The 23,952-nt window shown below is 36.1% G+C and overlaps 1 protein-coding gene across 9 annotated transcripts in view; it reads right to left on the reverse strand.

Moving 5' to 3' along the window:
- Nucleotides 1–9,237: 9,237 nt before the first annotated feature.
- OTOGL (otogelin like) overlaps nucleotides 9,238–23,952 on the reverse strand; it is a 204,301-nt gene continuing 189,586 nt past the window's right edge. For 8 of the 9 annotated variants that reach the window (XM_084957766.1, XM_013998114.3, XM_084957767.1 and 5 more), the window contains 7 exons: nucleotides 21,301–21,364; nucleotides 20,031–20,209; nucleotides 19,481–19,585; nucleotides 17,187–17,306; nucleotides 15,502–15,547; nucleotides 11,117–11,196; nucleotides 9,238–10,606 (listed from right to left, as the gene is read on the reverse strand). In XM_084957766.1, coding sequence (XP_084813892.1) covers nucleotides 10,406–10,606; nucleotides 11,117–11,196; nucleotides 15,502–15,547; nucleotides 17,187–17,306; nucleotides 19,481–19,585; nucleotides 20,031–20,209; nucleotides 21,301–21,364 — 795 coding nt within the window. In that variant the 3' untranslated portion in view covers nucleotides 9,238–10,405. The remainder of the gene's footprint in view (nucleotides 10,607–11,116; nucleotides 11,197–15,501; nucleotides 15,548–17,186; nucleotides 17,307–19,480; nucleotides 19,586–20,030; nucleotides 20,210–21,300; nucleotides 21,365–23,952) is intronic. The other variant, XM_021092806.2, reaches the window with a different exon arrangement.

Below are 23,952 nucleotides of genomic sequence, written 5' to 3' on the forward strand. Positions count from 1 at the left end.
TCAGAACATCCAAAATAATATCAATGAGTAAAGAAACAGGACCATGCAAATTATCACGTTATTAAACTCAAAACTTGAAGGAAATGTTAATAAGCAACCATTCAAAAAAAAAAAAGAAAATAAATATATCTACAATGGAATCAAATATTAGCTAGAACCAAACTTTTCTTTTGCAGCGCTAAATGTCCAAATACAGGGAAGCAAGGTCTACAGTTTCACGAGAAACTGATGATGCCGAATTTCCACGCTTGGATAATATAATCAAGTCCTTTTTACATGTCACACACGCTAGTGTTTCCCAGGCATTAATTCCATTAGCCTCCCACTAATCCAATGAAAAATTTGAAAAATATGAAGTGCAAAATCATTAAATTTACTGAGAGTCACAAAGAAAAAATGACATTGGGACTTGAATTCATGCCCACTTAAGTCTGAAAGCCTCAGATCTTAGCTGTTATGATACACTGTGAATAAAACCTTAGAAAATATAAAATCCAGGTACTTTTCCAGAGAAAAATTACTTGGAGATTTAAATCAAGAAATAAATCAAACATAACAATTAAATAATGGAGACACCAGCAATGAGAGTAAGAATTATAGATAATTCATATTAAATGGGTTAGATTTCCTTACAAAATTAATTTATAAGTGTGCATATATAGCTCTTAATAGAAAACATAGATATAACTTAAGATAATTTTGACACAAAATAAATGAGAAGGCAGAAAACTGAAATCCCATACTCTTTAGTAAATATAATTTTTGTTAGAATGTCAAGCTTTCTGAAAAAACTGAAAAACGAAAGGGTTTTTATTCCCCCAAAGATGCAGTGTAAAGGCAAGATTTCAAGCACTATGGTCATTAGGAAGAAATGAAGCCTGGAAATAGATAGTTGCAAACTTTTGTGCAAATCAGAAAAAAAAAAAAAAGTATCTCCTCATGGCAGATATATTAGGAAAAGATACAGTATCTGATGGATGAGTTAGAAAATGCCTTCCCCTTCCTGCTTCAGGAGTTATTAGACACAGGCTCCTCCCTCTGGGTGTTTGCTTGGCCAGAGGCCACTGCCTTTGTGCAAAGAAGGAACTTCATCTTCTGGGTAGAAGAGCTTCTAGTCAGGGTTTATGACCTGGCTTGAGGAACCTGAGTCAGATTTGGGCATTCACTCACCCCCAGAGGAGCACTTTGGCACAGGGACTGAAATGTATGACCACTCACAGCGACTCTGTCCAGGAATATTAGCACAAATGTGAATCCTAATCCACTTGGGTTTATAAGAAAGTCATATTTATCCTATATCTTGAAATTTTCTGAACCTCTGTGTCATATCCAGATATGTTTTCAGAAGATGAATACTTTAAAACTGTTGTGCCATCTGGATTTCAATAGTGCTGTCTTCTGTACGATGTGAAGGTTAATCTTGAACCACTGCATGGTAATTAATTGCCTAGAAAAAGCTCAGAAACCTTCCAACTCCCATGAAGAAACTCTGTTCTACTTTTAGGCATCAGAACTTCAAGGTACCAGGTCTGCTTCTTCTTTGGAACTAAATGAACGGAATTTATCAGTAATCTATTCAGATTCATCTCTTAAAACTGACATGAATAAGAGGTTTTATTTTATTAATAATAACAACTTAAGTTTTAAAAATGGAACCAAAAATCCCACAGAATATTAACTATAATACAACCTGAAAGGTAGGGGACAGGTTACCAACTTACGTGCCCTATTAGGGCACGGTGTGAAAATACCACTTAAAAAATGAACAAAGAATAAATAGAATAAGAGATAAAATAGCAATATAAAAAGATTTTAAAACAGCAGCACACTCAGACGTATATACTAATGTGAACTGACATTTTCCGCTGTGTCAACAAGGACATTTTTCTGTTTCTATCTAGTGTTGATGAGGATAAAGGATTAAAAAACAGAATCTTTTAAGCTTCTTGTGGGAGGAAAACTTTGATTCAGCAGTTGCAGAAGACAAGTTAGACAATACATATAGAAGTTCTTCAGCATGTTGATGCCATTTTATCCTTCAACTCCACTTCATGCAAACAGATTTATAATAAAGAAAATTAGGAACAAATTTAACATCAATTACAGACTGGTTAAATAAATTATGATATTGATATAATGAGACACTATACTATGTAGCATATATAATTTCAACTGCAGAAAACCTTTTTCTCATTTTTAAAAGTTTTATTGAAATGTAGTTGATTTACACTTCTGTGATAATTCTTACTGTGCAACAAAGTGATTCATTTATACATATACAGAGAAAAACTTTTAAGAAAATAAAAATTCTTTTTAAATTGAAGTATAGTTTATTTACAATATTATATTAGTTTTAGATCTACAACATAGTGATTCAATATTTTTATAGTTTATACTTAATTAAAAATTTTAAAATATTGGCTATATTCCCTGTGGTACACAATATATCCTTGTGGCTTATTTATCTCATACATAGTAGTTTGTACCTCTTAATCCCTTCCCACTATCTTGCCCCTTCCCCCTTTACCTTCCCCACTGGTAAGTATGAGTTTGCTCTCTTTATGTATGCGTCTGTCTCTGTTTTGTTATATTTGTTCATTCTATGTTTTAGATTCCTCAAATAAGTGATAACATACAGTATTGCATTTCTCTTACTTGTTTCAATAAGCATAGTACCCTCCAGGTCCACCTATACTGTTGCAAATGGCAGAATTTCATTCTTTTTAATGGCTGAATAATATTCCATTGAATGTATGTACCACTTCTTCTTTGTCTACCCATCTGTTGATGGAAATAGGTTGTTTCCAAATCTTGGCTATTGTAAATAATACTATGAACACTGGGATGCATGTATCTTTTCAAATTAGTGTTTTCATTTTCATCAGATGTATAGCCAACTGTGGAATTGCTGGATCATATGGTAGGTAAGGTATTCTATTTTTAGTTTTTTGAAGAACATCCAAATTGTTTTCCATAGTGATTGCACCAATTTACATTCCCAACAAAAGTGTACTAGTACTCCTTTCCTCCACATCTTTGCCAACATTTGTTGTTTGAAGACTTTTTGATAGGTGTGAGATAGTATCTAATTGGGGTTCTGATTTGCATTTCTCTATTAATTGGTGATGTTGAGCCTTTTCCCATGTTCTTATTAGCCTTCTGTATATCTTCTCTGGAAAAAGTATCTATTCAGGTCTTCTGCCCATTTTAAATTGGGTTGTTTGCTTGTTTTGATATTGAGCTGCATGAGCTATTTATATATTTTGGATAGTGACATCTTATTGGTTATATCATTTACAAATATTTTCTCCCATTCAGTAGACTCTCTTTTTGTTTTGTTGATAGTTTCCTTTGCTGTGAAAAAGCATTTAAGTCCCACTTGTTTATTTTCGCTTTTGTTTCCTTTGCCTTAGGAGACATATTTTTAAAAATGTTGCTACAATTTATATCAAAGAGTGTTCTGCTTATGTTCTCTTCTAGGAGTTTTGTAGTTTCTGGTCTTACATTTATGCCTCTAATCCATTTTGAGTTTATTTTTGTGTATGGTGTTAGAGAATGTTCTGATTTTTTTCTTTTACAGGTGGCTGTCCAGTTTTCCTAGCACCACTTAACAAAGAATCTACCTTTTCCCCATTGCATTGTTTACTTTTGCCTCCTTTGTTGTAAATGAGTTGACCATAGGTACACAGGTTTATTTCTAGGCTCACTATGCTATTCAATTGATATAAAACGTGTCTGTTTTTGTGCCACTACCATGCTTTGTGTGTGTGGGGGGGGGGGGGGGTTAGGGCTGCGCCCATGGCATATGGAAGTTCTCAGGTTAGGAGTCAAATTGAAGCCGTAGCTGCCAGCCTATGCTATAGCCACAGCAATGCCATATCTGAGTGGCATCTGTAACCTACACTACAACTCATGGTTATATTGGATACTTAACCCACGGAGCAAGGCCAGAGACTGAACCTGTGTCCTCATGGCTATTAATCGGATTCATTAGCAATGAGCCACAACAGAAACTCTCATACTGTTTTGATTACTGTAGCTATACAGTATAGTCTGAAATAAAAAGAGTGTGGTGATAATTCCAGCTTTGTCCTTTTTTTCTCAAGATTCTTTCACTAAAAATTCTTAAAGAAACTGAAAATTATCTTCAATTTAATACTAGATCAGAGAGGCAGGGAGAAAACAAAATAAAATGAGAATAGAAATTAGTTACGCATATTTTTGGTATTACTTTTCTCCTACAAACAATACTTAAAAGAGTTTTTTACTCTCCTCCCTTCCAACATGACAGTAAACAGCTAACACTCTGTGTTGCTTTAATAAGTTAAAAATCACATCTTGTATTTTTAATGTAAATTTATGACCCTTTCAGGAAATATGAACACATATATATACATTATTTATATATATATGTATATAATTATATGTGTACCCAACACACGCAAATTCTAAACTTGACAGTTGTCATTTACTGAGGTAGAGAAGGCTTCAAGGAACTGATTTAAGGACAGTAAGGCAGGAGAGGAACCAAACGAATACAACTCAAATTGACAGAGAGCAGGCCACAGGTTACATAAAACACAAATACACAAAACACAAAACACGGTGGTTCCATTGGGAAAAGCCAAATGGAACTACTGCATCTTGGAATAGTCAATAAGGATGAGGAATGAAAGGGAGCAACTTACCTGCTGGTTTCTGGACCCATCCTTCACTGCTCAGTGTTCACCTCACAGGCTATTAATTCTTGCCTTTTTCCAGGTTGCGTTACTTGGTTGATCAGGTGTAATCCGGGGGCGTGGTGCTTCTTCCAGGCTGAGAAGTGGTTTCAGAAACAAGAGTCCCTGTGGCAGGCATGGGGGAGGGATGCTGCCCTTCTCCCCAGAAGATGAGACAGTGGTCAGAGTAAGGAGACCAATGGTTTGGTCTGGGCCTGCTGCCCATGTGCTGTTTCTGCCTAGCGGCTTCAGGCTGCCTGGGAGAAGAAGCTACCACGAAGGTGGAAGCAGATTTAGCTGCAGAAATCTTGGCATGAGAACATCAGGAGCAGTGTACATACTGAGTCCAATACTTCATCTACTAACTACCTTTCAACTCATTTGCAATGTTGTGAATGTTTATGTCCCCTCGAAATTCATATCCTGAAATCCTAACCTTTTATATGCTGGTATTAGGAGGTGGGCCCTTTCGGCAGTGAGTAGAACATGAGGGCTAGAGTCCCTGTAAATGGGATTAGTGCCCTTTTAGAGGAGACCCCAGAGAGCTCCCTCATCCCTTCTGTCATGATAGGATACAGCAAGAAGTCTGCTGTATTTGAAGCAGGAAGCAGACCCTTACCAGGCACCAAATCTTCTGGCATCTTGATCTTGGACTTCTTAGCCTCTAGGACTGTAAGAAATAAGTGTCTGTTGTTTATAAGTGGCTCAGTTTATACTATTTGGTTATAACAGCCCAACTTAAATATCATTTCATTATGGCTTTTGTTCATAATAATAAATACCAATGCACTCCATTTCTATAAGTCAAATGACTCTTCATCAGCCTTTGACAGATCATAACTCCGATTCTTTGTATAACCTTCTATTTCCTTGACTTCTATGCCCTCCATTAAGGCTCTGGGCTTCACTCCAAACTCTGACTATTCCCTCTCAGCTTCTTTTCTGACCTTTCTTTTCTAACATCCCTAAATGCTAGAACTCTGCAGGACTTCAGCTCAGACCCTCTTTTCTTCTCACTATACTCTCACCCTTGCTAACTTAGCTCATTCTTACAGCATTACAAAGTTTAAATGTTACCAAATCCTAAAAATATTTCCAACAGAGATTTCTCTTCTTGGAACCAGAACAATAGGAATAGCCACATCCTAATAAATTTACTTCGTTGTCTAACTGGCCATGTCAACATGCCCAGAATGAGGTTCTAAGTTTTCCCCATCCCTGGAAAATGCTCATCAATTGACCCAGTTGCTCATCAAACTCAGAGGCATTCTCAACACAGTTTCTGTACTATAGTGAATACCAGTTCTTCTTGACTTTACCCACAACATACATTGTATAACACAACCACCATGTCTTACCTATTGTACCACAATAGCATCTAACCAGTCTCCTTGCTTATTATTTGTCTCCCCAGCCCATTTCATCAGTGTCATCCTGTCCCACATTCATTTTTCAAAATGCACAAAAAACATTCCCTGACCTGTTCTGATTCTTTCCTCCCACAACTCCTCAGTACACGGTGTCCCTCTGCTTGGGAATGTTTAATTGTTTAACTCACACTTGCCCTTCAGGTCTCACCCACGCATTCCTACCTCCGGGATCTTCCCTTACTTTAAACCCAACCCAAGGTAGATTTTTCTGTGTCACTTTCTCATAGCAGCATCTAACATTTCCTTTTTAGATTTAGAACTTAGAATTGCTCATTTATTTATATTACTATATACTCATACCTAATTTAAGTATGAGGAATATGTGATACATACACAGCTCAAAAATAAAAAAAAATAGATTGTTATACATTGAGAAGTTCGTATCCCAGTCTCCAACTACCCTGATGTATCTCCACCATTTTTTCTACTTTATGGTTTCGTCTCCCTAACATAAATAAAAGTAAATATAACTATATTATTTTACCCATTTCTTACAAAACCTAACATTCTATGCACGCTATTCTACACCTTATTTCATTTAAAAATACATTCTAGGGAGTTCCCGTTGTGGTGCAGAAGAAATGAATCTGCGTAATACCCATGAGGATATGGGTTTGATCCCTGGCCTCACTCTGTGGGTTGGGGATCTGGCGTTGCCAGTAAGCTGTGGTGTTGGTCGCAGACATGGCTTGGATCCGTGTTGCTGTGGCTGTGGCATAGGCTGGCAGCTGCAGCTCAGATTGGACCCCTAGCCTGGAAACTTCCATGTGTCACAGGGGCAGCTCTAAAAAGCAAAAAAATAAGTAAATAATAAAATTAAAATTGAAAAATAAAATACACTCTAGAACTCATTCCATACTTATATATTTTTCATTCTCCTTTTACAGCTTCATGGTATCACATTATATAGATTAATATACTCAGTTCTTGTTGGTTCCAGTTTTTTGTGTTACAAGCTGCGCTGTAATGAATATTATATGAGTGCTTTTGGGGTTTGTATAGTTGTTTCTCCAGGGTATACATATCCTAGATAACGTGGTCAAACCAAATATCACTTCTAAATTTTAGTTGACATTGATAAATTCTCAGGATTTCTATTTTGTATCACCAATTATATATGAAAGTGCCTGTTTCCCCAGAGCCTTAAAAAATAAATATGTAATTAAACTTCTGAATTTTCATCAATCTGGTAGGTAAGAAATTGCATTCAGTGTAGACTGAATGCGAAAGTCTTTTATTAAAAGTATGCTTAGTTACCTTTTCATTTTTAAAGGGGCCGCTAGTATTATTTCTTTTTCTTTCAACTATCAGTACACGTTGTTAGCCCATTCTTCTATAAATTTGCTAATATTTTTCTTTTGTGATTTTTCCCAGGAACTCCTTATCTGTAGGACTACAAACCTTTACCGGTGAAATACTGCAAATACTTTGCTTTGGCTTCACATCTTTCTTTGGACCTATGACAGTTTTTGTCTTGCAGAACTCGTCTTCAGTTTTCTCGTTAAATTTATCAGTCTTTTCTCTGGGCTTCTGGATATTGAGTCTGAATTAGAATGGCTCTCCCTCCTCTACGGCTCTAATGAATTTCGCATTTTCTTTTAGAACTTCTACCCTGTTTGGGTTTTGTTTTGTGTATTTTTTTTTTAACATTTAAATATCTGATTCATCTAGAATTTATTTTGAGGTCAATGGATATATGAATTCAAATATCGCTTTATTCAGGTTACCATATAGTTGTCCCAACACTATTTATGGAAAGTCATTTGTACCCCTCTGCTAGTTTGATGGTCACTTTTAATTACATTCCAAAAAATTTTGAGTTCTGCTTCTCAACTTTCTCAAGGTGTCTGTATTTATCCAATGCCTACTTTCTCACTAGACGCTAAGTTGCATGAGAGTGAGCACTGTCTGCTTTTTATTGCCTGTGTTCACAGGGCTTAGAACAGTGCCTGGCACATATGAGGCACTCAGTACCTGTCCGTTGTATTTGGGAATGATTATGAAGTTTTAGGAAAATGTTTTCCTTTTTCCCCAAAATGTATTTAAAGATGACTTAGGAGTTCCCGTCGTGGTGCAGTGGTTAACGAATCCAACTAGGAACCATGAGGTTGCGGGTTCAATCCCTGCCCTTGCTCAGTGGGTTAACCATCCGGCGTTGCCGTGAGCTGTGGTGTAGGTTGCAGACGTGGCTCGGATCCCGCGTTGCTGTGGCTCTGGTGTAGGCCGGTGGCTACGGCTCTGATTCGACCCCTAGCCTGGGAACCTCCATATGCCGTGGGAGCGGCCCAAGAAATAGCAAAAAGACAAAAAAAAAAAAAAAAAGATGATTTAATATTTTTAATATAATTAACATTTTTAACAGAGCATGAAAATAGAGAAATGATTGGTAGATGGCATTCAATATTATGTGCTTCATTCGAGGTACATACAGTTTCTCTTAAGCAAAATGGTAATTTATTTTATCCAAAAGCATTTCATTCAATTTATATGTTAATAGGAATCAAACAATATTGAAATGCTATACCATTTGGTTGTGATGACTGTTGTACACCTATAAATGTAATAAAATTCATTAAGTAATAAAAAATTAAAATTAAATTTTAAAAAGGAAAAAAATGTGAATATTTAGACAGAACACCTGTGCTATTAAGCACAAATAAGATAAAATCAACTGTTACATACAGTGGATCCTGGGACTTTGCAAATGCAATGTTCTCTCATTCTTTCATCCATTTCTAGGTAACTCAAGATCCCCAAATATCTAATCTGTCGTAATTTTTCTAAGCAGCATGATTTTGAAATGAAAGCACATCATTTTAGCCCAGCCCAGCCCATTATGCTCTCGCATCCGCATTTCAATGCAACTTTACTGCTTGACTCATGGATGTTTGACTTCATTTGATCCTCACAACAGCCATAACAAGTGAAGCATCCTCTACTTTTTACAGATGAGGAAAATCAGATCATTACAAACTATAAGTGGCAAAGAATTGGGGGACTCGCAAAGACCTCAGGATATATACTCCCAGGATATAATGTCAACAATCTACTGTATTTAAAGAGTGCAGTGTTCCAGTGTAGAATTATTAATATTTTCAAATAATTTTATTTTATTTTTCACTGGCAAAACAGCAGCATGAACAGCAAAATAGCATGCAACTTCAATAGCTACACAAGTACATCTCAAAAACCAGATGTCCATGAGGCAGTAAATAGCTACTAAATGTTAAATAATAGTAACATATTTTAAAACAGTTTGAATGACATAAAAAATAAAAGCCCAAGATCTCCCTCCTCTATTTAGCAACTGATGCTGCATTTCCCCATTCCTTATTATTGGGATAACTATTATACGAATGTATATACATATGTACGGGTGGCATTTTTTTTCTTCTTTTTAAAATCACTGATGTTAAAATTCTTAATTCTAGGCAAAGCAAACTCTTTAAGAATAAAAGGTTCTATGATACACACCTCACTATACTGTTCAAAAGAAAAGAACAAATGACTAGAACATAAAAGATGTAGACTTAATCCAACTGTTAATATCACTTCACCACATTGTTGTATCAAATGACTTCAAAGAAAGTCACACAGCTTCTCTGGCTGTTGGATACACTTGCAAAATAAGGAGAATTTGCAGAGTTCCCTGGTGGCTTAGTGGGTTAAAGATCTGGCTCAGGTCACTGCGGTGGCATAGGTTTGATCCTTGCCCAGAACGTCCATATTCCATGGGTGTGGTCAAAAAAGAGCAGGGTAGAATTTGCAATAACATCCCTAATATCTATTCAAACTTAAATAATACAAAATGCTATAGTTCTATGACCTGCCTCTAAGCATGCCACTCTTTGGCTGCCCAGATACCAGCACTAACTGATTACATTTACCAGGTAAACAATAGTGATGAAAGAGTATCTTAATTTGAATAGCCACGGCAGACGTTGCAGACCAAAAATAAAACTATTGAGTGAATCCTGCAAACGACCTTTTAATAGGTAAGAATGGAATCGTATGTTGCATTTATATATGTAACAGCATCTCAGCGGAACACCCTAAAATCCCTTGATTCTCTAAAACAGACTATGTCAATAAATCTAATTTTCCCATGGAAACTGTATATATGTCATAGCAAGTGTTAAATGGCCATATCCCATTACTATTGTACACTATAAATCTGCCAAGTGCCTTAAAAAATAGGGATAAAAGTTAACGACATCTGACACTCCGATGCTGCAGAGCGTTCTTGGCACCCACGGGTTAACTCCACTGGCATGTGCAGTCTATAGGCTCCTGGAGGGTGTGCAGGACTTGGGTGCCATTGCCGGAGCAGTACAGTGGCACAGTCAGATTGCGCACCCCATTTTCACGACAGCACTTGCAGAATCTTAGATGGCTCTCAACGTTGATGTTATATATGGTAGCTGAGGGGCATTTCCCTTCACAAGATGCAACGTTTATCTGTAAGGAGAGACAATGAGAAAAATGCCTTAAAAGTTTAAAAACGGATTGCCCAAGATGGCAATCTGACATAAACTGCGAAATGTGCACATAACTAGACAGATCTATGGAATACATTAATCGTAATCTAATGATTTTATTGTAGCCTGTGTTACATCATAATCAAGTAGTTCAGAGCATCAGACTAGTCTTGCTAAAATGGGCAAAGTTAGGACTAGGACTATTTTCGCTGATTAAAACCACACGAAGACAATGTATGGTCAAATATATTTTGGCTCAATTTCCACCTCTCTGGACTGCAATTCTCATTCAGAACTGTTGATTATTTATGCCAAAAATACTTCCCATTTCTTCACAAAGAATATTTTAATATTAGAATGTAGGAATAATCTCAAAGTTAAATATTTTACGTGTTGGCATTTTGTTGGCTTAGAACTTATTGGTGCTGTGACACACGTGCTTCTGGAAAGAGACATACTCTTTATGTAACAAACTGTATTTTTCACTTACCGAGCTTTGACTTACACAGTCCTGTTTCCTTATGACTGACTTAATAATCACTTTCTGGCATAATCTTTCTTCTCGTTTGCCTGATAAAATATTGAATGTATTTATTCATCAAAAAGTCCATGTCAAATTGTTTCTCAATCAAACATATAGATATACTTAAAATTGAAAACTGATATATATTTCTATAATAAGAGTTAAAATTTCACTCTTACATAGTCTATGTTCAATATTTATTTTCAACTTGCAAACATATTTTCTCATATATTTTCTAAGCTTTATACTTAGCTCTTTATCTTGTCTTAGAATAATTATCATAATCATAAATCAAACATATCCCGCACAGGCAGTAACCCTAACATCAACCTATGTGTGGTATATATATTATTAGTTTTAACATAATATATATAAAAATACACCATTGCATGTATATATAAATATACATGTACATATGCATACATGCATATATAATCCACTTTAGACTATAACCTGATAGATTTTAAATCACATTATTTTAGTGGAAATTAATATAAAATTATGCCTGAAGGTAAATGAATAATTATCAACCTTGTTGAAATGTATGTATTAGTCTTATCACCTGATTTTAGAGCTCTGAAATGATCTCATAATTTCTAATGAAAACACTTTGTATTAATTAATGACATATTAGTAGGCCTCTGTGTGCAATAATCCAGCAATATGTATCTAATGCTGTATGCTAGTGGATGTAATCCTTGAAAATAACCAGGTTCTCACTTCGCTCTGTCGCTGACTTGCTTTGTCGCTTTAGGAAACCACTGAATCATCCTCCCGAATTTCCTTGTTTACAAAAGACTGGAACTAGAGCTCCAATCTTCAAATGAATTTAGTCACAAAATCTTTGCTTAAAATAAATGCTTGTATGAAATCCCCACATGCAAAGTACACAAAGTTAAGCTACTCTGGTTGAGGCAGAGATGTGCAATGGCGACTGCCTGAAATTAAACTGTTCTCGTCAAGGTCATCCGTGACCTTCCACTGCCGTAGCCAAAGGTCACATCTCAGTCTGAGGATTTCTCAGCAGCGTTTGATCCAGTTCATCACTCCTTCCTCCTGGACAGACTTTCTGTACTTGGCTTCCCGAGCACACTCTGGTTTTCCGCTCATCTCTTTGTGGGGCTCATCCTCAGTCTCCCTTGCTTGTCCTTAACCCTTTCCCCGCCCTCCCACGACGGCAGGGCCTGAGGCTCAGGGTTGGTGGGAGACCGACCCAAGGCTGTTTTGTCCCTTCCCATCCCTCCACCAGTGGTTTGAAGCAACCACTTCTATTAGCCCTTCTATTCTCACCTAAGTTCAAAAAGAAAGAAGAGTCGGAAAGAAGCCGTCTTTAACATGACCTTAAGGTCCTTATCATCTCCTGTCACCTCCGTCCCTGTGCAGTGGCTGCACTCTGCCACCCCCTGCTTTGAACACGCTTCACTCTTCCCGGCTGGCTTCCTAAGGACATTCAGTCTCCACTCAAATGACCCCTTGTCACACAGGCGTTCTCTAACCACCCACTTAAATTAGCAACCCAGTTCCCTCCTTCTCCGTCCCTCTGATTCTGCACGGTTGTGTTCTTAACCTCTCATCACTACCCGACAAAACAGTGTGTATTTCCCTGTCACTGTTCATTCCCCTTCTGCGCGCACCATGCATGCAGATACTGTTTCACTCTCTATCATTGTGCCTAAAGGGAGGTCTGGTACATGGAAGGCACTCAAAAATCTGTTCACGTTAATTCGTACATGAGTGAAACTGGGATGGCACAAATTTATTGTTAGTTGAGTGATTTTGCTGTGTCAAGAGGCACTTCCTATTTATTACTCAGAGACTTTACGGCAACACATTTGGTTTAGCACAGCACCTGCGATTACTATCCACCATCCATAGTCTCTCCGGTAAAGGCTGATTACCCGAAAGCAACGACTACAGACAGGGGTTCTCTGATACCAAAGCAGAAACTACTTCACAAGTCCTTACACGCCAGATGAAAGATGAGGTGGCATGTCATTATTTCGCAACTTCAGAGTTTGGCAAAATTGAAAGATCCTGGGGCCAGGCACTGGAGAGCCCTAAATCTATTACTGATTAGTGTGAGCCACTTTTCTGAACTGTCATTTCCTCATCAATGGGGGAAACTAGACCTGCCTCCCCACCTACTTCCCAGAACTGCAGCAAAGATTCGTTGCGGTGCTGCCTGCAATGGGTTTAATGGTGCTGACATGTGGCGATCAATGCTGATAAACAGACCTTCCCATCTGCTCTCAGATAACATAAAGGTACTCACTTTCCCAAGAGTTAGCATGGGTTTACATAATTCAAGGTCTTAACCATACAGTACAATTCTATTCCCAAATCTCATACCTACAGAAGAGTCTAGAGTCTAAAGAGGCAGAGGAAAAAAGATAAGAGAGCACAAAAATATAAACCTCACTTGATTCTGGAGCCTAAATTTCACTCCTTGAGTTCCTTATACAATGACTATTTGATACACATTAATTTACATTTGACTCAGAGATGTAATACTGAATGAAAAATTGCTTACTTCCCATAAGCAGACATTTTTAAGCAGGGTGTGACTAGGAGTCCCAGCAATTAAAAACCACTGGGTGGCCATGTACTGGCAGTGGTGGTATTCTATTAGGCATAAGTGGCATTCTGTGACCCCAAAATTTCTGGCAATATAATGTTCCAGGTTGAATTGTATCTTCCGAGAGTCCTTTGTGCCTCAGAGTTTGACAGTTTGGGAGACAGGGTCTTTGCAGAGGTAGCCAGGTGAAAAGAGGCCCTTAGGATGAGACCTAATCCATACAGCTGGTGTCCTCATGACTGAAAATTTGGAAACAACCTGCTCACACGGGAACGAGAGATGGCCGACTACGAGCCAAGGAGAGAGGCCTGCAGCAGCCCCTTCCCTCTTGGCTCCAGAGGCCACCCACCCTGCTGACACCCTGGTTTCAGACTTCTAATCTCCAGAACTAAGAGACCATCAGTTTCTGCTGTCACTTGGTTTGTGGCATTCTGTTAACAATGGCCACAGCAAACCAACATAATAACTAGATATCAGGCTGTCGCGTTGAACTTTTTTGTTTGCTGTGGGGGGTATGCTTGTGTTGGATGTGACTTTTCATGTGTCACATAAATAAAGCCTCTGTCATCTGTCCCTGCACTGATGAGCAGGCATCATTAGTCAGCCTTTGCCCGCTCCTAAAACCTGTACTGGCGATGTTCTAGAATGTCACTGGTGGTCACGAAGGAGGCTGTGCGCTTCGGCCTGGAGTGGACTCCTACACCTCAGAAGATGTATGACCGCGGTGAGTTACTTCACCTCCCTAAGCTGAACATCAGGATAAATGCAGAACTTACCACTGGAATTTTGTGAGAAATAAACAGTATAGAAAATAGGAGAGTTACTGACTTATAAGTTGTTATTATGTTTCATAGTACATATTATAATTACGTTTCATCAAAATTTTAATACATTGTAACATTCTTTTCCATATGATTAACAGCTTTAAATAGATAACACTATTCTTATATATTTCTGGGATTTAGCCCTTCATGAAAGAAGTTCAGAAATCTCCCTTGAGAGGCATGATAATTTGTATCTAAGAATACAGCCCACACAATGGCATTATTAACCTGAATTGTGTTGTAGCCATTTTTGCCAAAGCTTCTCTAAACAATATTAAAATTACTGTTTATGCCGGGTCTCCTAAAACTTCTATTTTTATCCTGACATAAATTCATAAACACATAATGAAAAATGGTTTCATGAACACCCCTCTACTTTATTTCAGGCCTTAAAATTATTAAAAAGCACCATGAAGTAAAACTCATCATTCAAATAAATATAATATATATTGTATGCACATACAATTTGTCAAAATAATTATGGGAAATTTCATGCATACGATTTAAATATAATTCACTAAATTGGTATTTCCCAAACGTATTATAAAGAACCAGAGATTTGTTCACAGAGGTTTGTAAAACATACTCCCTGTCCTTATTGGGGTCTCATCATAACCCACTCTGCGTAGTCCAGCTGCTCAAAACCCGTCTGACCGCAGGGCACTTTTAAACGTAAAACCTATTAAAATCACGTGCCATACCTTTTGAGAAGTGCAACAATAAAGGAATTTCTAATATTTAAATTAAAATTCATTTAATTTAAAAGCTTACTTATACTCCAGAAGAGAAACATTAAATTACAAAATAATCAACCACATGACATAAAACATTTAAATAATATACACTATAAAATTTGTTTCCCTCACTGCAACATGGGAACTGAATTTTATAAGAAAAGTCCTAATCATGAACAATTAAAATCAATCAAACTAATGTAATTTGTCCTGACTTACAGATCTTGCAACAGCCTTCATTGTACAGCTTTATAACTCCTTCATTCTAGGAAGACAGAAAGAACAATGTTAAAACTCAATGTTTGTTCATTTCTTCAGACGAGAAGTAGGAAACTAACTTTCTCAATATTTTTACTAAATACCACAAATACTTCATAGGAAAATGATTGGAATTTAACTCTTTCTTTCTTTCTTTCTGTTGTCTTTTCTAGGGCTGCACCCGCTGCATATGGAGGTTCCCAGGCTAGGGGTCTAACTGGAGCTACAGCTGCCGGCCTACACCTACAACGCGGGATCCGAGCCGCGTCTGCGACCTACACCACAGCTCATGGTAATGCCGGATCCTTAACCCACTGAGCGAGGCCAGGGATCGAACCTGCAACCTCACGGTTCCTAGTCGGATTCATTAACCACTGAGCCACGAGTGAATCTCCAGGAATTTAGCTATTACTGTTAATAATTTTAATTTTTTTAATTAAGAGCAGATATTTTGCTTGAAATTTTTTTATTCATTAGTAACATGAATAAGAATGCAAAAAGATTAACCTACTTAAAAGAACATACTTTAAATACCACAAAAAAATTCTTAACCAAATCAAAGTATTAATAGGTACTCTAGATAGAGGCCATTATATTTTTAAACTTCTTGAAATAATCTAGTTTTTGAGACTAAACTGAGTTATTGAATATATAATGAATGTTAAAATGATGTCTCTTTTTCTTTAATATTTTATTCTTCAAAAATATTCCCCACTTTAGTATGTCTCTTGCCAAAGGCTAAATTAAAAAAATATCATTGATTATCTTTTGGAATTCTTAGAGTTACTAACTGCTTTTAGTAACTTGCTAATTGTAATTCAAGTAAGAGTAATTCACTCTCCAAAAAGGAATCTGAAAAAAAAGATGATGCCTAAGATTCTTTCAAGGGCTGAAATTCTATTATTTGAGTGCATATATGTCATATGTCATTTGCCAGCCAGCTAGTTAACCATCATCACTAAAATGGCACATCTTGAAAAAAAAAGATCAGTGAAACTAGGCTATTTCTCTACATTAAAAAAATGTTGCCTCACACAACAGAATAAAGCTTACTTTTCATTAGGGATTACTAGCTCCTAAATAATTAAGGCTACAAAGATCTTCCCCCAAAAAATTGCATGACTTCCAAATCTATTCTTATTGGGCTCTTCTCGAAGAGAACAGGGAATTGGAAGAGCAAAGCTAAAGGCTCAGCAATGCTCTGGCCTGTGCTGAGTTTCACAGGGGTCCACGCTCCGAAAAGCTATGGCAGATTTCCCTCCTGCCAGTGTACTTTAAGAAGTGAATGGTGCCATAAATCTGCTATGTGTTTAAGAAGGAGAAATTTGACCAAATTCTCATCAGTTCACTTATTAATCCATACTGAAAGAGAGGCAAAGGCGGCTGATCAAAAGATTTTCAATACTTCACTCTTCTACATATTAAAAACCATTCAGACACAGTCAAAATTACTTGGAATGCCATGTGTCATTCAAAAGATCAAACTGAGGGAATGTCACAGAGCTTTTACGTATACATGAAAATAAAATATTTACGCAAATAAATAAGCCACAATGTATGTAAGTATGATCTTGGAAAACACATGCATGTGTATTTTCTAAAATAGATTTAATGTTAATTTTTCTTAGCTATAACAAAACACAAACCATTTTGCATTCAGTTTCATTAAAAGGGGGACAGACCACACTGTAGTTCAGAATCATTGCCCCTTCGTCAGTCTTCACACATTCAAATGTAGTGCAATTATAGTGCCAAGTACTCCCCTCCTAAAACAGAAGAGAAAGTTATTACAATCTGCTCTGTTTCTTAAGTGAAATGTTTCCTATCCTACTGAATCCAACGTCAGCATTCAGAGAGCTTACTGTGACATAAAATGTCCTTCTGGGAATGTCCCCAAACTTACCTAAAATGATACAACATGTGGGTGGCTGTGGTTTCAGACTGGAACTGAGATGTAAATGTGAAATAAAGCAATAAAGAAGCAAGAAGCAAGTGGGTATTTTTTCTACTACAAAATTAATTAACTCATTTGGCCAAGTGTCAAAGGTCTTGCTCTAATATTCCCTCACTAATTATAAAACAACAAATCATATTACTTAGTACACCCCCTCTCTTGAGGTTTGTTTATTTTTCCTTCCACTCCCTTATCACAAAAAAATTTAAAAAATCTTTGGATGATAGTGATTACTCAACTATTGTTCTATTTTTCTATATCTTCTGGTTATTTGAAAACCTATCGCTATTATTTTAACAAATTTTCAAACACAGTAACTGTTTTCATTCTCCATTTCAGAGTTCCTATTTAGAAATAAAATAAGCTAAAAATAATTATTACATAATTATAATTCTGTAATTACTGATCTATATTTTTATTTTATAACTTCATTTTAAAATGGTAGTCAAACTCTGTCTTGAAGATTCCTTATGGACCAGCAAAGAATTCTGACAAACTTCTTTTTCTGTAGATTCTATTTTAATTTATAAATATCTTCAGATCCTCTTGAACCTCAATTGGAAAAGACTTATAAGCCCAGGTCTAAAAGAAGATAAAACATTCAAATGCAAATATTAATTCCAATATTAAATTCAGATAATACTATATCATTTATCTGAAGTCAATATTTAGTCGTTCCACAGAAATTAGATTTCAAGGTAAAGAAAGCTTATCTTTGAAAGAGCCAAGAGTTAACAATCTTGATGTATATTTACCTACATTGCATTACTTGCTGTGTTTGCAAAAATATTTTAGACATAATCTAGTCTTTTATTTAAATTTCAAGGCTATCACTGTGCTTACTGATTATATACACCAGTGGTTCCTGGATTATTGACATTTATGAGTTTATGTTGCTCTCTTCCTAAAATCCCCTCTTTACTGTGTATCTTCAAGCAGCCTGATTCCTTTTCTCTCACTGACACCTATGTCTCCTCAGCATTTTCAAGCTTCTTTTTTCAAGGCTCCCACTTAAAAAATATATAAGACAGAAATATTGCTATAATTAAACAGATAATATCAACATTATTTAAATCAATAACACTACATACTGTAAAATAATACTCTATGGGACAATAACATCATTATTTCCTTTTCTTATTTAATAAAATTGACAGGTTTGGAGAAATCTGTTTTTCTTTTGTGTATGTGGGTAATCCCATGCAATTAAGAACACCAGAAATAACACCTCCATATAATCAAACCGTTAGCGGAAAAGAACTTGAGGATGGTAATAATAAACTGGAACTGCCTTCGTATATTGTAAATTATAAAGAGAATTTGTGACCTCCCTAAATCTGATGACATCACTAACACCTGTACTAAAATTATATGGTTCCATTCTCCTGTTCTCAAAAAGGAAAGGGTAAGTCAGTCTGAAAACTTCCACAGAGTTACTATGAGATGATGGAAGAATTCAGAATAATTATTTTATTGTTTTTGGTGGAAAGATATGGTATAGGATTCGCTAGTCTTGGGATCTTTTTTTAAAATTTTTTCAAGTATTCTAAATCTTTTCTTATATTTACCCACTAAAACCTTCAATTCCTTAAATAATGAAGTACAAACATCTTGTTTCAGATTTTTATCAAAAGGCTTCATTTCAAATGAGTGAATAAAAGAATGTTGTTCTTTTCCTTGGCTCTAATGACTAGAGACCAACATTCATCGAAGCCCGTTCCTAACATGTGGGGGGAAAGTGAGGATCTATTATAAAATAAGCTTGAGAAACAGGTAAACATGTTCCTTTACAGCAGGAATCAAATACTTTAAAATGTAACTATGTCTCTTGTGTTGTAAGTGTGCTGTAGATGGGTGTGCTTGTTGTACGTAGAACGTGTGTGTGTATGTGTGATCAAATTTGTCAAATTTATTTGAACATCTTCAGAAAACAGCATAGAAAGCCACCCTCCATAGAGCACATTGTGGGAACTAAAGAATTCATACCTCATATACAACCAATGTTCCATTGTCCATTTGAAATTTGCAGGATACATTTTTGCAGGTACCACAACAATCATAATCACTTGGAGATGGAGTGTATACCTGGTGCTGTGCATTATAATAATAAAAAAGTTTAATTAGCCAGCAATACTGATATTATTAATGAATTAGTTCCGAAAGTGCTTCCCAGTATAACTGCATGCTCTCTCGGAACACCTGTAAGCATTTCTAAGACTGATTTTGAGGCACTTCAAATAAGAACTGGCTTTACATAGCTGTATTAGAAGCTAACTTTTACATCTAGCAGCCAAGATTCGCCAAGTAGATGTAACAAGCGTGGGTCAAGCAAGGTGTATAGATAATAAGACTCCTGAAGCTCAAGGTTATACATAGGAAAAGGAAACCACATTATAAAGATATATTACACATTAAGAGATTGTTGAAGAACTATTCAGGTGTATATTTTTAACTTATGGAGTACTGACTTGTTTGAATTTTATAGCTGTCATTTCAAGATTAACTCTCACTAGAATGACTTATAAAGAATACTTACAACATCGCATTCCTTTGAGCAATTCACCACTGTAATGTTCAAAGTGTGGAAGCCTGTATGGTTATCTTTTTCTTCCAGACACTCTGCCGTGTAACAAAAATCCCCTTCCAAGTACTTTATCATAGATTGGCCGGGATTCAGTACTGATACTTCTTGAAACACACACACATCATCCTTTTCTAAGAAAAGAGTCAACAAAAAGCACTATACTCAATTTTTTTTATTAATCAATCAGTGGAACTTTTATTTAAATCTAAGTTTTTATCGTGATGTGCAATTTTTTCAAAACCAATCAAGATGTTTACCTTTATGCATTGTTAATATTTTAAGAGTTTACTTAATAATGAATGCAGCATGTAGCATTCCTTAATATACAATAAGAAATTGATCTCTAAACCCAACTGCTATTTGCTGTTTGATTTTCCTCTAAAAGCTACATACTTTGTAGCAGATTCCAGAATTTTAGCCCAAAGTGATCATCAAGCTACTTGCTGTTCCCTCTCCTGGAAACAACATGACACTTTGGGGGAGTGGATATAAACGGGGCAAAATCTAAATCAGTAATCATAGGTCTCTTCATGACAGCCTTGTAAAACAGTTCATATTTTTGTTGTTTTTAGAGAAATTTTCCAATTTTACTTTGCTGCAAAATAGTCCTATAAATCATATTTTACAATGAAAGCAGCTGATGTAATGTGCAATCACATCTTTAAAAAGTGCCTTAGAGTAGCCTAGAATAGGGATAAAGAATTCAGCTTGGAAGTCTTTGTGTCTTGCCAACACTAAATTTAACTCATTTCGCATATAAAAATACTGAAGTTTCAAGCTATTGAACTAAAGTCATATTTTATACTAACAAACTAATACTTAATATGAAGATTTATTTCATAGAAAAATCAACTTTATGCTTTGCAACATTAACATCAATAATTACAAAATAGTGAGCAAAAATCTCTGACTTTTAGATGTTGTCAATTTTTAAATTAAATTTTATATATATATACACACTAAGAACTGTGGCATCAACTTATAAATACTGCGAGCCTCTGAAAAAGAATCATTTTAATGTCTTGTTATCAAGTGTCTCAGAATATTTAGGAATATTACAAAAGGAGAAACTAAAAAGGAAAAAGTATACTTTTATGCTCAAAAACTGGCAAATAGCTTAAAATGTGCAATATATCTCAAAAATTATTTTTAATTTATTTACAGTGAACACAAATATCAATAAAATTCATGATCATTTAAAAGTTACAAAAAATTTAGTTACCACAGAGATACTGTACGCATCCACAGTCACTCTGAAAGCTACGATCTATTGCAGCAAATTCTCCCTATTAGGAAGATATTATTATTATTATTATTATATGACATACCACATGGCTCATTATGTTACCATTGTAAAAAGAATACAAAATATAACATCCAATTTGTTTCCTACTCCACAGCCACACAGCAAGTGCACAATAAATACACGACAGTAAACAAGCTTTGATTAACCTTCTGGTCATTTAATTAGTAGCCTATGGAAAACATTTACAAGAAACAATGTGATCACAGACCACTCAATCTCTCTAAAGTTTAATTTCCATATCCATTATATGAATGAAAGTGCATAAGATTTATCTTTATGGTTTGTCCCAACATTAAAATTACATTGTTTGATTCTGAACTTCTACTGGGCAACTGAAGATAAGAGAGTGTTTGTGAATCGTAGAAACATTTCTGGATGGAAAATGTTCAGAGGTGGCCAGATCTCGGATGTCTGCATCAGAGCAAGGCTGCTATAGCAGGTGAAAAAGTATAGCACAGTGACTGAGAGCACAGACCCAGGAACAAGACTGCCCTTATGCCAATCGTGCTCTGCTACTTTCTAGCTGTGTGATCAAGGGTGGGTTACTTAGTCTGCTCCTCCCTTCCCCATCTGTAAAATGGGAATAATAGCACTGCCTGCCTCTTAAAATTGTTGAAAGAAATAAATGGATCAATACATGTCAAGAGCTAAAAATAAGCTGACATACAGAAAGTAATATTTTAGACATCAACTTTTCCTGGTGTGTTTAATTTTCATATGACATCAGTAATAAAAAACTAATTTGATTCTTGATATAAAAATAACTCAAATAAATCTCTAGTAATGTAAAAAAGGAACTTTTGCCCATGAGCTAATAATATCTTACTTTTTATGGTGTTTTACAAGTTGTAAAGCAGTTTCATAAACATTAATGTGTTGACATTTTATGGCTTTTAGTCATTATACAATTTCAATGGGATTGGAAATAAAATATTAGAAATTCAGAGTTAAAGATAATAATAAATCTAATTCTCCCACTGTATAAACTACTCTAAAAGATTAGATAAGGAAGTATTAGGCTCTTACTCTTTTTTTTTTTAATTTCCCTAATGCATTATTTTTTTTCTACTGTACAGCAGGGTGACCCAGTTACACATACATGTACACATTCTATTTTCTCACATTATCATGCTCCATCATAAGTGACTAGACATAGTTCCCAGTGCTATACAGCAGGATCTCACTGCTCATCCATTCCAAAGGCAAGAGTCTGCGTCTATTAACCCCAAGCTTCCAATCCATCCACTCCCTCCCCCTCCCCCTTGGCAACCACAAGTCTATTCTCCAAGTCCATGATTTTCTTTTCTGTGGAAAGACTCACTTGTGCTATATATCAGATTCCAGATATAAGTGATAGCATATGGTATTTGTCTTTCTCTTTCTGACTTACTTCACTCAGTATGAGAGTCTCTAGTTCCATCCATGTTGCTGCAAATGGCATTCTTTTATTCTTTTTATGGCTGAATAGTATTCCATTGTGTATATATAGGCAAAGAGATATCATTAACTCTTTTAAGTCACTTACTCACCTGTTTTTCAAGTTAGAGCCACAATGTTCACTGTGTCTTCTCAAGCTTAGGTATAAATTTTTCTTCCTTCCAAAGCTGTTTCCTTTGAGATCTTATTCATATTCTAGATATACTTATTCTCATAAGTACCCAATTTGAAATAACTCCTTGAATGTTCTAACAATACTTAATATTACGTCAAATATGATGGTATTTTTTATTCTCAAGCAAATACCCCTCTCCTTTAAAGTCAGCTGTTTCCACTTTTTAGCTTTTACGAAAGTGCTGCCATGGACATTCATGTACAAGCTTTTATGTGGATGTATGTTTATTTTTCTTTTCTTTTCTTTTTTTTCTTTTTTGGGCATGGCATATGGAAGTTCCCAGGCTAGGGGAAGAATCAGAGCTCCAGCTGCAGGCCTACGCCACAGCCACAGCAATGCCAGATCCACGCAGCATCTGTGACTTACACCACAGCCCACGGCAATGCCGGATCCTTAACCCACGGAGTGAGGCCAGGGACTGAACCTGCGTGCTTATGGACACTATTTGGATTCGTTTCCACTGCGCCATAATGGGAACTCCCTGGGCATATGTTTTCATTTCCTGTGGATATATAACTAGGAATGGAATTCCTGGGTCATATGGTAACTATGTATTTAACCTTCCGAGTCACGACCAAGCTGTCTTCCAAAGCAGCTGTGCCATTTTATATTCCCACCAGCAGCATATGAGGGTTCCAATTTCTCCACATCCTTGCCAACATGCATTATTATCTATCATTTTAGCTGGTGTGGAGCGGTATCTCACTGTAGCTCTGATTTTCACTTCAGTGATGGCAATGAGATCCTGCCATGTAGCACTGGGGACTATGTCTCGGATATTAAGGAACTTTTCATGTACTATTGGCCAATGAATACGTTCATTTGGACAAATGTCTGGGTATATCCATAAAATGGAATGTTAGTTAGCAGTAAAAGGATGAAGTACTGATACATGCCACAACACAGCTGAGCCTTGAAAACCTTACGCTAAGTGAAAGGTGACACAAAAGCCACAT

This window comes from Sus scrofa, chromosome 5, assembly GCF_054392235.1.
Source record: "Sus scrofa isolate SSC_HxYL_T2T_F1_AM1 chromosome 5, Sscrofa_HxYL_maternal_Yorkshire_Landrace_v2.0, whole genome shotgun sequence".
NCBI lineage: Eukaryota > Metazoa > Chordata > Mammalia > Artiodactyla > Suidae > Sus > Sus scrofa.